Consider the following 16,640-nt stretch of genomic DNA (forward strand, 5'->3'; position numbering starts at 1 on the left):
TAGAGCAACAGACACAGACTCATTTTACACCTGAAGATGATGACTTCATAAAACCTAGATCTAGAAGTCCAGATCATGTGATAGAACAGAAAGCTGAAGTCAGCCATCACCAACCACAAAGAGTTGAAGTCAAGTGTGAACCTGAGTCAAGCCGTTATCCTTCCAGAGAGAGAAGGAGGCCAGACAGATACACTGATCTAGCCCAGAGTAACATTGATTATTGTTACCGTGTGATATGTAACCTACCTGTGTCGTTTACAGAAGCTGTAACCTCAGACAAATCAAAAGAGTGGGTGAAAGCCATGGATGAGGAAATGCATTCACTTAAAGTGAACAACACATTTACACTGACAAATTTGCCTGAGGGTAAGAAAGCAGTGGGGGGTAGATGGGTGTATGCTATTAAAACTGATGTTGATGGATCTGAGAAATACAAGGCCCGATATGTTGCCAAAGGGTACAGTCAAAAGATGGGTGTGGATTATGAGGAGACATTTTCTCCTACAGCTAACATGACTAGTGTTAGAGTTTTGGTGCAGAAAGCAGCACAAGAAAATTTGATCTTACACCAGATGGATGTGAAAACTGCCTACTTAAATGCACCCATAGACTGTGAGATCTACATGGAACAGCCAGAAGGGTACGAGGTGAGATCTCACACAGACAAGAAGTTAGTCTGCAAACTAGAGAGGTCATTGTATGGGCTCAAACAATCGGGCAGGAATTGGAATAAGTTGTTACATGACCATTTGACACAGAATGAGTTTCTCCAAAACCAAGCTGACCACTGTGTTTACACACGAGAAAGAGAACATGAGAAGGTCATTATGGTAATTTGGGTTGATGACTTGTTAATTGCAGCAAGTGATGAGAATGCTATGAAGGTTACAAAAGACATGCTTGCAGCAAGGTTCAAAATGAAGGACCTAGGCAAACTGAGAAGTTTTTTGGGTATTGATTTCGAACAATGTAATAACTGTGTAACAATGTCTCAATCAAAATATGTTGAGAAGATTCTGGTAAGGTTTAACATGCAAGATTGCAAACCTAGGTCAACACCTTGTGAACAGAAACTGAACTACACAGATGATGCTGCATTACTGAGTGATGTTTCAATGTACAGAGAAGCAGTGGGTAGTCTGATTTATCTAACTGTTTGTACAAGACCTGATTTAAGCTTCATTGTAAGTAAACTGTCACAGTATTTCAACGAACCTACTGTTGAACATTTTTGTACAGTTAAACATGTGCTAAGATATCTGAAAGGTACAAGTGATAAGAAGTTGTGTTATAGTAAGAGTAATGAAAACCTGGGTATACAAGCCTACAGTGATGCAGACTGGGCTGGTGATGTAAAAGATCGTTGTAGTACAACCGGGTATTGTGTAACTTTATCTCAGGGTGGCACTTTAGTGTCATGGAAGACCAAAAAGCAGCCCACTGTAGCACTGTCCACTTGTGAAGCGGAGTATATTGCTCTTGCTACTACCATCCAAGAGTGTCTGTACCTCACGCAACTGTTAGATGGCATTGATAAACATGTGTATATGCTACCTATAGTTTTTGAGGATAACCAGGGCACAATTGCTTTAGCTAAGAATCCTGTTAAAAGACAGCGATGTAAACATGTGGATATTAAATACCACTTCATTCGGTCCACTGTAACTGATGGTAAACTGTCATTAGAGAACTGTCCAACTGAGCAGATGGTTGCAGATCTTATGACCAAGCCTGCAACAAAATTTAAGTTAGCAAGATTTGCTGAATTTATGTTTGGGTATAACTGAAAGAAAATAGACTGTATTGATGTTTTCTGACTGAATGTAAATGAAATGTTTTTTTTTGTAATGTGAGAGCAAGTGGGGGTGTTGAGTGGTGCTCTCAATTATTCTCACTTATTGATTGTTTATTGTTTATTGATTTATGTTTATTTGTCAGAACATTGATGTGATTATGATTTGATTGTGAAGGTGAAGCCACCTGTCAGGTGGGCGTGGTTGAATAAAAGAGCCCTCCTGCACGCAGCTGAGAGCAGTTGCTGTGCTGAGTGCCATGTGAGGCAAACTGAGCGTCTCTCGTCCTCCTTCCTTCTCCTCCGCGTTCGGTGCCGACTAAGTGGGTTTTTACAGCAGTAGCCGCTGTATGGCTACTCTGCCAACAGTTAGGATGTGCCAGAAACCAAACTCTTTGAGGGAAGTGATAATATTACGGTGGATAAATCAATCATTCAAACTAAGGAACGGTTTAAAAACCAAGGATTAGTCATTCTTGTACACACACCAATTAGTGATAGTGAGCAATTGGGGGAAATTGGGTGCCTTGTACAGGGGGCACCCCACCAGCCCTTGGCCAATCGTTGGGTTGGTGTGTCCTCAGATCAATTAAGCCTCTTTTGCGGTAAAATTAGTGGGTATAACCACATTATTCCTACCACCATTCCTAATGCCAGTGGTTGATCCGCTCTCTGGGACCCTCTGTCGGTTAGGGTTAGGGTTAGGGTTAGGGTTAGGATGTGCCAGAAACCAAACTCTTTGAGGGAAGCGATTATGTTACGGTGGATAAATCAATCATTTAAACCAAGGAACGCATTAAAAACCAAGGATTAGTCATTTTTGTACACACACCAATTCGTGATAGTGAGCAATTGGGGGGAATTGGGTGCCTTGTACAGGGGGCACCCCACCAGCCCTTGGCCCATCCTAGTACTGAAACGGCTACAAGCTCAATTCCATTCCTCTTGGCCACGGGCTGCCCAAAAGGATTAGATTGACGAAATAAATATTAAAAGCGTACCAAATGTTTAAAAAAGCAAGAATTGGGAGCAGCCATTGACGGTCTAAGGGCTGGGGTACCCCTGAACAAGGGATGCCCACTGCTTCTAATTCTAGGACGGTTCCTAGTAAAGGATGGGTTAAATGCAGAGAAAGAATGTCCCTAAGGGATTTATAAGTATAAGGTAGCGTTGCACCGGAAATTGCACATTTTTGGCAAAAAACGAGAGCAGACAGAGAGGAATTTAGCGTGTTCCGTCAGGGTTGTGTGTTCCTTCCTACTGACGTCAACCGGAGCCAAAAGTTGGTTACAAACCTGTGTGTAATGGAGTCATTTGACCCAGGTGGGAATGCTAATTAAACCCATTCCCCATTGGTGACAAACCTGTTTAAAGCTGGATTATAATGGGCTTTTTGACAAGTAGGTTAGAGTCTCAAATTAATCTGCATGTTTTCGGGACTGTGGGAGGAAGTACCTGGAGATTACCCACACACAGGAGGGGGGGGGGGGGAAGCTCAGCTGCAACAGTGTTTGAACCAAGAACCTTTTCTGCTAAAGACACCAGTTACTGCCATACACATCGCCATGTCCGTCCACTGCAGTGTCTTACCTTTCCCAGAATGCTTTGTCCCACTGACGTCTTCCTCGCGGAATCCTTGCTGCTCCTTGCTTCCGTCGCCGCTCGGTGGTTCACCCGTCCGTCCGAAAAGCTGCGGCCCACTGACGACACAGCCCAGCTGGGCAGAGAGGCTCTCTTCGCCCCCTGGTGGTCTGAACGTCTCCGCTCCGAGTTGCCAAAACTTGGTTTTCTGTGCGTTGTACTGGACACTCGCTCGACGCCTGAGGTTCAAAGAGAAATCAGAGAAGTTAGATGAATGAATTCCTTGAGTCTACGGGAGCAGCATACCTGTAGGCTCGGGTCTCTTACTCCTGGGTTTCAGGTTGGTTTGGAGCCTGGAGGATTGTGAAGAAAACGATCCGGTCCCTGCAGGGTTTGCAGAAGTTTCTTTAGCCTTGATGTCACCAGCTCCGTCTTCGCTGTCGTAGCTGCCGCCGCCGCCGCCGTCGTCGTCGTCGTCGTCGTCGTCGTCGTCGTCGTCTGTGGAGACATGGCGTCAGAAAGGATCAATCACAAAAGTCTGGGACTCAATTGACAGGCGCATGTCGACAAGTCGGCTCTCAATATTCCCGCAGCGTGTGTTCAGTTCACTTCAGTTCAAACGCCCGCGGCTAAACTCGCTTCAGGATCGACCGCGAGGTCCAGTGCGTCAGCCGATGTTCTCCGTTGGTTCCCTTTCAGTAAATTCTCTCGGTAAACACTTCCTGCTTCCTGTGCAGCGACTCCTTGTCGTTGCTGTAACTGACTAAATCAATGTCATGTTGTTGTTATTGATGTTTTGCTCTGTTCAGAACCCGGGGGGTCTTTAGCTACCGCTGCTGCCGCTGCTGCTACTGAGCTTAGGTTTCCCAAACACCCACATGAAACAGCAGAGGTCTCATAACAAAGATTGAAATACACTTTTTATATCTCTGAACCTAGACGGCGAATGACTTTTCATCCCTACATCTTGGCCCTGCAATGGACTGGTGATTTGTCCAGGGTTTACTGGGACCAGCGACCCCCGTGACCCTCGTATGGAGGATGAAGCCGAAGACGACGAACGAGGTCGTTGATCTTCCGAAGATCAGCAGCTCAGAGGACGACCCTTACTCTGTTGTTTTTTATTGTTTATTTTTCCTTCTAAATATTTCAATATTGTTTGATTCTTAACCCTAAGAACACAGAGCATTTCGGAATTACACATTTTTTTCCATTACTATTTTCCATTATTATGTTCTTTTTCCTCATTAATGTTTGTATATGTAGAGGCTATACGGATATACTGTATGTGCAATATGCAATAAGTGTCTTTTTCTGCACAACCTATAGGCAATCTGATTAAATAATTTCATCAGAAAAAACATAATTATACATTTTTTTCATTTCTACCAACTATATAAACTAATAATAATAATAACAAATAATACCGACTTTGTGATTTTTGAAAATAAGTCACAATTCAAGGTTTGTGTGGCTCATATTTATGACCAAAAATGAAATAAAAATGGTCTATTTTGTGAACAATTATCCCACAATTTACAGTGCACCTGCAATATATAAAAAATCTGGATTGGATTGAATCAAACATTGGTTTCCAACGTTTGACGGCAAAATTCTGCATAACAATGCACCAGGAAACACGTATTAAATATGAAAATACAGTATATAGAAGAGTATTTTGTCACAGGTCTTTTCATCTATATTATGTGTATAGAAACCGTTCAGCCGCTCACTCACACATTCATGCAGCTCATCTATATGCAGCACTGTATCCGTCACACATCCATCACGGCCATTAATATGCTGCAGGCGCAGCGACACGGGGGTTAAGTGTGTTGCCCTAGGACGCGTCGGCATGTAGACGAGCGGAGCAGGGGATCAAACCCCTGACCCTTCCAGTTTGGAAAAAAAAAACTAACCCACACCCCCCCCTCCCTCCTCTGTGAGTGTTGTTAGCGAGGCCTCTGTTCTGGTCACCTGGTTTGACGTTTGCAGCAGGAGTCTGTCTATGAATATTTACGCAGTGGTTCCCAAACACTGGGTCAGGACCCATGGAGGGGTCACGAGTGATTATTTTTGGGTCCCCCCAAAAAATGTTTTCAGTGTTTTAAGGTAACATTTATATGCAAATAAAATAAAGCTTGAATTAATTTAACCCTTAGCGCTCACAGTGCACCCTTGCTAGGTCCTTAAGTCCTTATATGGACATCCTGGGCGTGTGGGTGTTTATAGGTCCCATTTTGAGGCTTTGCAAAATGCATTTTTTTCATTTTCTTATAAGATTTTATATCACATATTTTTTCACAAAATCAAAACGAGTCAAGCCAACTTTGACGTATTTCCAAATTTCAGTGATTTAATCCGATTAAATTTTTTTGGGTGCTTTTTGCTAAGGTGTTCTAATCTAAAACTTTTTCATCAGATTGCCTATAGGTTGTTTTAACCTAGTAATGCAAAAAGCAGCCTTATTTACACTCTACTGTGTTCTAAGGGTTAATTAAAGGGTTATTTGTGGCCATCTTTGTCTCCATATAGAACGTTTCATGTGTCCACGCGATGAACCCGTTTGAACCCGTCGCCCTATCACATTCACGACCTGTTAATGCTTTAAAAATGTTCCCCGTACGCGGCGCGTTTGTGCCGTCATTAAGAGATTAGAGCGTCAGACGACACGGCAGCAGGTGAGGACAGAAATCCGGTGAGAATCCGAATGACGGCAGATTAACTTACAAACAAAGCTCACACTTTGGCTCGAGAGCGTCTTCAGACAAAAATCAGGGTTAATATTAGCCCGCCGTTTCCATGATGCCGACGTCTCGGAGCCACGAAAACGGCTCCAAAGTGACTCAAAGCTTCTCCTCCTCCTAAGTAACTTGATGCATTCATCATGTCGCGCGTCTGTTTTCGTTGGCGACCGGCTCGACGAGGCACGGGAGCTTAAGAACTGTCACGGCGGGCTTTTGTTCGCGTCTGACGTGTGCTCGACTGTGGTGGCGAGTGGCGCTCAAGTGTTGCACATTGAAACCTTTGGTGGCCGCACAATAAGGCGACGCTTGTTCCTTAAATGCAGCGACGTGCGACAAATGTTGGCGCACACGCACACACACACACACCCACAAGTGAGACTGTACACACTCTCTCTCACACACACACACACACTCTGAGGATCACACTCTGGCATGTGTGTGTCGCCGACTGTGGGGTCGCGTCAGGTGTTGACACATCTCTGACACACTTGTCACTTACATGGCGTTCTCGTCAACACTTTGCCCCTCCCCCCTTTCCCCACACACACATACATACATATTAAATCACTACCTCTCCGTGCCACTGAGGTCACAAGGTCATTCAGACATTCTGGCGTTTTCCTCAACTTTTTGCCTGTTTCATATTCCGCCCTCTGCGTCTCAGAGTCTCTTTGAGGAGGAGAATTTTCATGGAGTCCAGGAGGTGAAGAGGGGGGGAAAAAAAAGAGGAGAGGGTGCGACATTCTGTCTGCGGCCAGAGCGCGGCTCGCGTTACCGTACGGTGTACAGTGAGGGCAGGGGTGGCCGCGTCGGATGCCTGTGGCAGGTCGTTAACGGGGTTTAATGGTGTGACAGACGAGCCGCGGAGAGTGAAAGGAGGTCCCCGAAGATGGCTGACGTCTCAATAAAGCACAAGCCAGGACACACACACACACACACACACACGCGCGGACGTGTGTGAGCGAAGATGTGAAAACACTTTTACAAATCCCCAAAAACAAAGAGTGGTACACTCCAGCGTCGGTCACTTTTCTTATCACTCTCGCCCACGGATGCTAGCCTCACATGCCACATGTCAACATGTCCGACGGTTCAGCGTTTGCCGGAAATGTCGGAAGGGTTAGCTAACTGTTAAGTTTCAAAAGATTTAGATTTAACATTTAGATTTAGCATTTAGAGTTAGATTTAGCATTTATATGCTTTAGCATTTAGGTTTAGCATTTATATGCGTTAGCATTTAGGTTTAGCATTTAACATTTAGATTTAGCATGTAGATTTAGAGTTAGATTTAGCATTTATTTGCTTTAGCATTTAGATTTAGCATTATGATTTATCATTTAGAGTTAGATTTAGCATTTAGAGTTAGATTTAGCATTTATATGCTTTAGCATTTAGATTTAGCATTTATATGCGTTAGCATTTAGGTTTAGCATTTAACATTTAGATTTAGCATGTAGATTTAGAGTTAGATTTAGCGTTAGATTTAGCATTTATTTGCTTTAGCATTTAGATTTAGCATTATGATTTATCATTTAGAGTTAGATTTAGCATTTAGAGTTAGATTTAGCATTTATATGCTTTAGCATTATGATTTATCATTTAGAGTTAGATTTAGCATTTAGAGTTAGATTTAGCATTTATATGCTTTAGCATTTAGATTTAGCATTTATATGCGTTAGCATTTAGGTTTAGCATTTATATGCGTTAGCATTTAGGTTTAGCATTTAACATTTAGATTTAGCATTTAGATTTAGCATGTAGATTTAGATTTAGACTTAGCATTTATATGCTTTAGCATTTAGATTTAGATTTAGCATTATGATTTAACATTTAGAGTTAGATTTAGCTTTTATATGCTTTAGCATTTAGATTTAACATTTAGAGTTAAATTTAACATTTATATGCTTTAGCATTAAGATTTAGATTTAGCATTTTTATGCTTTAGCATTTAGATTTTGATTTAACATTTGGAGTTAGATTTAGCTTTAGCATTTAAATTTAGATTTAACATTTAGATTTAGATTTAACTATTTAATACATTAGCAAATATTGTTGTAAATGTGCTAAAAAGTGACTTTCAAAAATTCACACCACTTTTTCCAAACGTTGTTTGAAGCTAACTGTGACAAAATTTTGCAATTATTTTCCGCGTGAGCCACTTTAGAAATGGCATCCCAACATTGTTCATTTGTTTTTGTAGAGCATGATCTTCATGATCTGTAATTTGGCCGGACTGTGAGGCAAAGTTGACAGCTAATGAAGTCGCGGCAGGAAGTCGGTAACTGCTTCAAATGTCTCTCCTTTTCTGGTCGTCCACACACAAAATTGAGTTTTCAGACTAAAGTGTTGTTAAAGTTCTTCTTCTGTGTTTGAGGCTCTAAAACACTGTGCTAATGCGGACGACAGGCGTATCCATCCATGGCGGCATTTATGGGGGTTTTTAATAGGGATGACTCAATACCACTTTTTTTTAAAAATATCACAGCCTGAAGCGTCCGCTGATATCTCTCTTGATACAGAATTATAACTCATCTGTTATGCTATTTTTCTTCTTTTATATCCTCTTATGTACGGGTATGTCCACTGCAGAACAGAAGACACGCACATTTCTCACTTTAATTCTGGTGTTTTTTGGATTGTATCTGACTTTTTATGTTGATTTTGAACTCGGCGTTGTGTAATTGTGTCATTTCACAATGTCTGGTTGAGCCAAATCAACCCAACTCAACCCGTATCTTAAGGTTTTTCCACTTTACAGCAGGTTATCATCTTGTGTGTGTGACTCACCGTGTTCTGAGCTCTCGCTGTCACTCTTAACTCCATGTTTGTCAGACGTCTGCTCCTCTTTGTGATGAATTCTGCTCGAGTTGACGCCCATCAACACTTTGGGCTTACGACCTCTCTTCCTCTTCTGACCAGCTGTAGCCCAGTCCTGCTGGAGATCTGAGGGATCAACAGTCTGTGTCATTTAGGGAGGCGCACAAATCTACCCAAAAGATTTAGATTTGCATGTAGCATGTAGCATTTAGATTTAGATTTAGATTTAGACTTAGATTTAGCATGTAACGTTTATATTTAGCATGTGGCATTTAGATTTAGATTTAGATTTAGCATGCAGCATGTAGCATTTAGCATACAGCATTTAGATTTATCATGTAGCATTTAGATTTAGACTTGGTATTTAGCATTTAGATTTAGCATGTAGCTTTTCGATTTAGATTTGGCATTTAAATTTAGATTTAGGATTTAGCATTTAGATTTAGTGAGCAGCATTGAGTTTTAGATTTAGCAATTAGACTTAACATTTAGATTTAGCATTTAGATTTAGATTAGCATTTAGGTATAGATTTAGCATGTAGCATTTAGATTTAGAAATTAGACTTAACATTTAGATTTAACATTTATATTTTGCATTTAGATTTAGCATTTAGGTTTATATTAGCATTTAGGTTTAGATTTAGCATTTAGGTATAGATTTAGCATGTAGCATTTAGATTTAGATTTAGAAATTAGACTTAACATTTAGATTTAACATTTAGATTTAGCATTTAGTTTTATATTAGCATTTAGGTTTAGATTTAGCATTTTGATTTGGCATGTAGCATTTGGATTTAGATTTGACATTTAGCATTTAGCATTTAGACTTAGCAATTAGACGTAACATTTAGATTTAGATTTAGCATTTAGATTTAAATCTACGCGCGGACATAAAACTATAGAACCGTGTTCTTCACCTTTCCCCGTCTGCCTGCAGTGACTCTTGGGCGCCCCCTCTGCCCGGGGGTCCCCTCTGCAGTGCAGCGCGCCCGCCGACGGCGCCCCGCGCTGGGCTGCGGCCTTCTGCTTCAGCTGGGTGACTCGCCTGGCCAACCTGGAGCTCAGAGCGCTGGGTCTTCCTCGGTGCTTACAGCAAGCTTTCATCTGTGGACGGAGAGCGGAACGGCTAATTATCGACTCGTCTTCTTCTTTTTTTTTTCTCTCCGCTAATTGAAACATCCAGCAGAGAGAGAGAGAGAGAGAGGGAAAGCAGCAGGAAGTAGTTGTCAGTGTGTGTGTGTGTGTGTGTGTGAGAGAGAGAGAGAGAGAACCGGGCGGGAGACCAACCTGTGCACCACTGAGGCTCTTCATTCCGTGACTGGTCATTTTCTTCCTGGCTTTCTCCTCAAACAAATTCAGCTCAGCCCTGCAAAAAAAATATAAAAAGATGCACTTGAGTAAACGATGACCGTGCTACAGGATTAATCCACTCACATGTTCAAGCTCAGATTCAATGCCCATTTTTGAATATTTTCCGGACCCTTTACAGCGGCGGAAAATGACATATTTAAAAGTCCAGGGTGTAAAATTGAGGTAAATCTATTTTAAATAGGAAATAAGACACTTTTTTTAATGTGTACACGCAGGATTACGTATGAATCGCAGTCTTTCATCATCCCAAAACGAGCCGTTTAGCTCGACTGATGCCGCCATTTTGGAATCGCCGCGTTCTTTACAGTAGCCCACAGTGGACAAGCTAAACAAACGTCTTTTGAGTTTTGACGCCAACTGAAGTCGACCAGAGTTGTAAAAGTACAAATACTTTCTTAGTGTACTTAAGTACAACGTTCACATATCTGTACTTTACTTTGGTTTTCATATTTCTAGCAACTACACTTTTTTTACTCGTTACTACAAAATAAAATCAGACGAACCCTGACGCGGCCACAAAATGACTTTTAAATACTTAAGTACAGTACATGTCATATACTTTAAGACTTTTATTAAAGTATCATGATAAAAAAGTGATTTTCTGGTAATATACTTGTACTTTTACTACCTTAAATACCTCTTTAAGGTACTTTATACAAGAGTGAATCCTACATAGGTTCTCCAACACATTTGGAGGTGAACAGTGAGGTGTGTAAAGGTAAAAAAAAAATCACATTAAAATGGATCGTGGTATTCTATAAGCAACCAAACTCCTGTTTTAGTCGCCTGGTTATAACAGCACTCATACAGAGATAGTTTTTATTTGTGTGTGTGTGTGTGTGTGTGTGTGTGTGTGTGTGTGTGTGTGTGTGTGTGTGTGTGTGTGTGTGTGTGTGTAAAACACTGCAAAAGTTTCAAGCACTTTGCAAAACCTTGAACATTTAAATTCAAGCACTTTTCAAGTTTTTTTTTTCTTCTCTCTCTCTCTTTAGTTCCACCCCCCCCCCCTTCTCTCTCTCTCTCTCTCTCTCCGTCTTCCCACTCTCCTCATAGCTCTGATGAGGTAAGAGACAGTTTGACGGCAAATATTCAGCGACCGTGCGAATATACGAAACTGCGCTGAATCACCACGTGAAGGGATGAGCGTGATGAGACGGGGGAGAAGACACACACACACACACACACACACACATAGAGAGAGGAACAAGAGGAGGAGGAGGAGGAGGACGGTTGAAGGGGGGAAGAGAGAGAGCGAGATGAAGCAGTCTCGGGGGAGTCTGTCCGTTGACCGGAGCTTCAGGCCTCAATCGATAAACACTAACCTCTATTGAACACTCCCTCCCTTCCTCTCCCTCTCTTTCTCCCTCTCTGTCCTTCCTTCATTGTATGCATACTCTCTCAGGCAGCCACACACACACACACACACACACACACACACACACACACACACACTAACACACACACACTCGCGCTCTGTGAGCAGCTGTGTCTGAGGCAGGTGAATCCTATATCCCCACAGAGGGAAGGTTTTGGCTCTCAGCATCTCCGCTCCCAGGAGAGGAAGAGGAGGAAGAGGAGGAAGAGGAGGAAGAGGAGGAAGAGGAGTCTGCACATCTGTCTGACCCCGGCCGAGCTTTTAATCCTCTACATTTATGCCTCGTCACGTCCTCACCTGCACTACACTACACCGAGCTTACGTACATTTCCATACGTTATCGTGCGCTCACCGCTCGGGTCCGAGAGTGATTTTCGCGCATTTAGGCGCCGCGTTTTCCCGTCGGGCGCTGCAGATCGGGAATGCGCCGCATATGCGATTCCGTCGGAAAAAAAGTCGGCAAAAAACGACCAATCTGGAACATCCCAGGCTCCAAAAAGGGGCGGAGCTACACAGAGTGTAATGACGCCTCTCCGTGGTACGGTTTCACGTCACGTTAGTTTCTAAACTAAAATTTTAAAAACCGTTTTCGTTAACTGAAATTGAAACTAGAGCTGTGTGTTTATAAAACTAGCTAAAATTGTCGTGGACCCCCGTATTGATTTTTTTCCTCAACTAAACACACACATTTACAAAAAATAAATACTAGCAAACCTGCTCTAAAAAGTAATTAAAATGAACTACTTTCAAAAAACAAAAAGTGAAATTTAAAAAATGAAATAAAAACTAAAACTTATGAAAAATCCCATATTATTATAACCTTGGTGTTGCCGCACAAGTCAGGAAAAGTTTAACTTATCCAAGCAGCGACTTGATCTGAATGATGACATATAAAATATTGACCTTCATCCCAAGTTACACAAAACACTGCTAATCATTCATGGATGTAAGTAGCACCGTGTTGTTGGAAATGACGCAGGATTTTGCAATAATAAAAAGAAATTCTGCACCCGCTCTAAAACCCTTCAGATTAAACGCGTTTCCGTCCACTGGGATTAGGAGAGGTCTCTGTTTTCCCTCTCACCGTCACACGACTCCCACAAAGACGTGAAAAAGCATAAACAAGGCGACACAATTAAGGCTGCTTAATAATGACAGAAATGCGGCTCGCGCACGTAGCAGACCCAAACCCCGCTAGCTCCGCTAATTAAAACGAGTTGAGGTGGTGCAGCAGCAGCAGCAGCAGCAGCAGCAGCAGCAGCAGCAGCAGCAGCAGCAGCAGCAGCAGCAGCAGCAGCAGCGTGTAAGACTAAAGCCTTTTATTGTCATTTTCATTAGCGCTCTTCTAATCGCGGGGCTACCCCCGTGACAAACCTCGAGTTTCTCTAATCATTTTATCAAGGCGACGGGCGCACATGCTAACAGAGGTGGGGCGGCCTGAGAAAACACATTTATCACCGTGTGTGTGTGTGTGTAGGAATGTGTTAAATACTGGTCGTTTATCACTGTAATAACTGTACATCAGGACTTTGTCCGGCCGCGTTAAAATATGCTGCGAGGAGGAACCGTGGACGTGATCAATGCGGGTGATAAATATGATTAAAAGTGATTAATGGTGATTCATGGGAGGGAGGCCTCGTCTCCATCACGCTTCCATCACGTGTGTGTGTGCACGTGTGTGTGTGTGTGTGTGTGTGTGTGTGCGCGTGCACGGCCCAATCAGGCAAATCATCAGCCTGCAGAGCGTTTGAATCAATTCAGCTGAAGGAGAAGAAGAAACTTCTTGAGAAATCAGCCGCGCCTTTCACCGGGAACACAAACAGAAATCAGGGATGGATGGATGGATGGATGAGCGGGAAAAGGAGGGGTGGGGGGGGGCGGCGCCTTTTTTTTTTTGCACCAATCACCCTGATTATTCCCCCTGATGCCACATCGCGCAGCACTGACCTGAGCCTTTTGGAACTCTCGGCGGCAGCCGGGCCGGGGGTGGACTTGCGCTTGCGGGGGCGGCCGGGCCCGCGGCGAGCGGGGCTGCGAGACGTCTCCTCTTTCCTGCGAGGAGGAAGACGAGGAGGATGGACGGAGAGAGAGAGAGAGAGAGAGAGAGAGAGAGAGAGAGATCAAAAGATGGCGAGAAACGTGCAGGAAACTTGCATCGGCTACAGGTCAAACTGCATTAGGTGTGAGCGGAGTGCAAAGTCCTGATGAATCAGGAGGATGCGGCATGACGGCAGAATTGCCGATGTAGGAATGCGCGATTCATTCCAGCGTGTGTGTATGTGTGTGTGTGTGTGTGTGTGTGTGTGTGCGTGTGTGTGCGTGTGTGTGCTCACTGGTGGTCGTGTTTCCTCTGTAGCTTGGCCAGTTCTCTCTGTTTCTCTTTGTAGCGTCGCTGTAGCTCAGCCAGCTGGACACGCATGGCCAACTCCTCCCCTCCCATTGTCTCCATGGAGCCCTTCACTGGGCACACCTGACACACACACACACACACAGAGAGGGAGGAAATTTAAAAAGGGCTGAAAACAAATGGAGTTCCAATGATTATTTGAAGTCGGCAGCCAGTGTTTGTTCAGCCTGGCAGAGGCTTTTCGTAAACCGCGCCGATCACAAGTTTTGGTCCCCAAAAGCAGCTCATTTGGATATAAAAGCAAGGCTTTTTCTTTAAAGATCAAAGTGTTCGTCAGACATTATGATCAGTAGGCAACTAAAGAAATGAATGTTATATATATATATAAAAAAAATGACTTCTTTAGTGTTTTATGGACCTGTGTGTATGTTGACTGTGGGATTCCGCAAGGTAGTTAACTCGGCCCTTTCTATTTTTCTGTATCTTTAACAATGATCTTCCTCTGTGCGTTGGAAAAATCCAGTATTTCTCTGTATGCAGATGATACAACTATATATATATATATATATAAGTGCACCCAGACACAGTCTTCTAAGTGTTTTAAGCGTGTTTTATGAATGTTGAGTGTGGGATTCCGCAAGGTAGTCAACTCGGCCCTTTCTATTTTTCTCTATCTTTAACAATGATCTTCCTCTGTGCGTTGGAAAACTCCAGTACTTCTCTGTATGCAGATGATACAACTATATATATATATATATATGAGTGCATCCAGAGTTAATGAGATTTCTAAAACACTAAACAAAGCGATGCACATTGTACTAGAACAGATGATCAGCAATTAGCTAGTCCTAAAACAATCTAAGACTACGATCACTGTATTTGGTAGCAATCGCGCCTTGAAAGCGAAGCCCTTAACTGAATAATGTACATTATGAAAACACAGTCTTCTTAATGTTGTACGTGTGTTTTATGAATGTTGAGTGTGGGATTCCGCAAGGTAGTTAACTCGGCCCTTTCTATTTTTCTCTATCTTAAACAATTATCCAGTATTTCTCTGTATGCAGATGATACAACTATATATATATGAGTGCATCCAGATTTAATGAGATTTCTAAAACCCTAAACAAAGAGTTACAAATGGTACTAGAAGAGATTATCAGCAATTAACTAGTTCAAATCACTCCTTGAAATCAAAACCCTCAAGTGAATTTGAAGCTGAATGATGTACAATTATGAACAAATACAGAGGGGGGACTTTTTCTGATTTGGCATAATTCTTTCACGTCCAACGTTATATTACTTACTTAACGTAATATTTGCTGAACTTGACAGCAAAACAAAGTGTAAATGTGATGTGAGAGAATCTGTTTTCAGTTTCAGGAAAAACAACAAATGTGCGAGGCGTTTCCGTCCCCATTCACACATCTGCTGTTTACGCACAAACGTGAGCTGCGCTCGCTCGTCGATCCTCACCGGCTCGTGTCGCGGCGTCCAGCTGCACTTCCTGCGCAGGTTCAGCCTCTCCCTGATGGGACACTGCCGCTCCACGCCAACATCTACCGCTCCTCCTCCTCCTCCTCCTCCTCCTCCTCCTCCTTCGTTCATCTCCAGAGCACGGGCGGCCGCCAGCGTCGCCAGACTGTGGAGGTCGAAGGTCAGCATGTCCTCACCTGCGACGGAGACAGAGAGGGGAGAGCGGCGGCGGCGGTGGTGGTGTCAGATTGTTGCATCACACAAACAAACGTGACGGAAGGCTGACACACACACACACACACACACTGGGGATTTATTTTTAAAACCGTGCCTTGGAAAAGCGGTGATACTTATATTAGGTTGTTTATTTGATGTATTTGATGTATACGTCTAATCGTACACACACACACGCACACACACACACACACACACCAAGGGGAGTGTGTGAGAGAAGCATCTCTACATCTGTCACTGTCATTAACTCTGTCATCGTCACAGCAACAGCAGATGAATGGGAATATTCATGAGACGACACACACACACACACACACACACACACACACACACACACACACACACACACACACACACACACACACACACACACACACACACACACACACACACATTCTTGTACTTGCTGCATACTGAGGACCAGCATTTCCACTTTATAAATCAACACAATTACAAATATCTACTTCATGAATGACATCTACAAAGAACTACTGTTTGCAGTACCATAAAATGTCTGCAGGTGGAGCCCCAGAGCAAAAAGGGCTGGAAAACTTTTTCGATTCTATTTTATTTTTTAAATTTTTGGTCCAACATTTTACAAAAACGTCATACTATACTATGTCAACCAAAATTTAAAAAAGAATTTGACAAAAATATTTTGGTCCAAAATTTGACAAAAACGTCATACTATACTATGTCTCCCAAAATTTGAAAAAAAAAATTGACCCAAAATTTGAAAAGGAAATTGAAAGAAATTTTTTACCCAAAATTTGAAAAAAAAAATTGGACCCAAAATATTTGGTCCAACATTTGACAAAAACGTCATTCTATACTATGTCGTCCAAAATTTGAGAAAAAAATCTGACCCAAAAAATTTCGGTCCAAAATTTGACCAAAAAAATG

At 42.6% G+C, this 16,640-nt stretch overlaps 1 protein-coding gene across 1 annotated transcript in view; it reads right to left on the bottom strand.

Moving 5' to 3' along the window:
- bahcc1b (BAH domain and coiled-coil containing 1b) overlaps positions 1 to 16,640 on the bottom strand; it is a gene marked incomplete at both ends in the record, with an annotated part of 86,283 nt that overhangs the window by 12,881 nt on the left and 56,762 nt on the right. Inside the window, 8 exons of the mRNA XM_083903763.1 lie at positions 3,383 to 3,612; positions 3,680 to 3,871; positions 8,908 to 9,063; positions 9,855 to 10,041; positions 10,225 to 10,303; positions 13,631 to 13,735; positions 14,017 to 14,153; positions 15,504 to 15,700. Coding sequence (XP_083759889.1) covers positions 3,383 to 3,612; positions 3,680 to 3,871; positions 8,908 to 9,063; positions 9,855 to 10,041; positions 10,225 to 10,303; positions 13,631 to 13,735; positions 14,017 to 14,153; positions 15,504 to 15,700 — 1,283 coding nt within the window. The remainder of the gene's footprint in view (positions 1 to 3,382; positions 3,613 to 3,679; positions 3,872 to 8,907; positions 9,064 to 9,854; positions 10,042 to 10,224; positions 10,304 to 13,630; positions 13,736 to 14,016; positions 14,154 to 15,503; positions 15,701 to 16,640) is intronic.

The sequence above is a fragment of the Microchirus variegatus genome (assembly GCF_963457635.1).
Source record: "Microchirus variegatus genome assembly, chromosome: 17".
Taxonomy (NCBI): Eukaryota; Metazoa; Chordata; class Actinopteri; order Pleuronectiformes; family Soleidae; genus Microchirus; species Microchirus variegatus.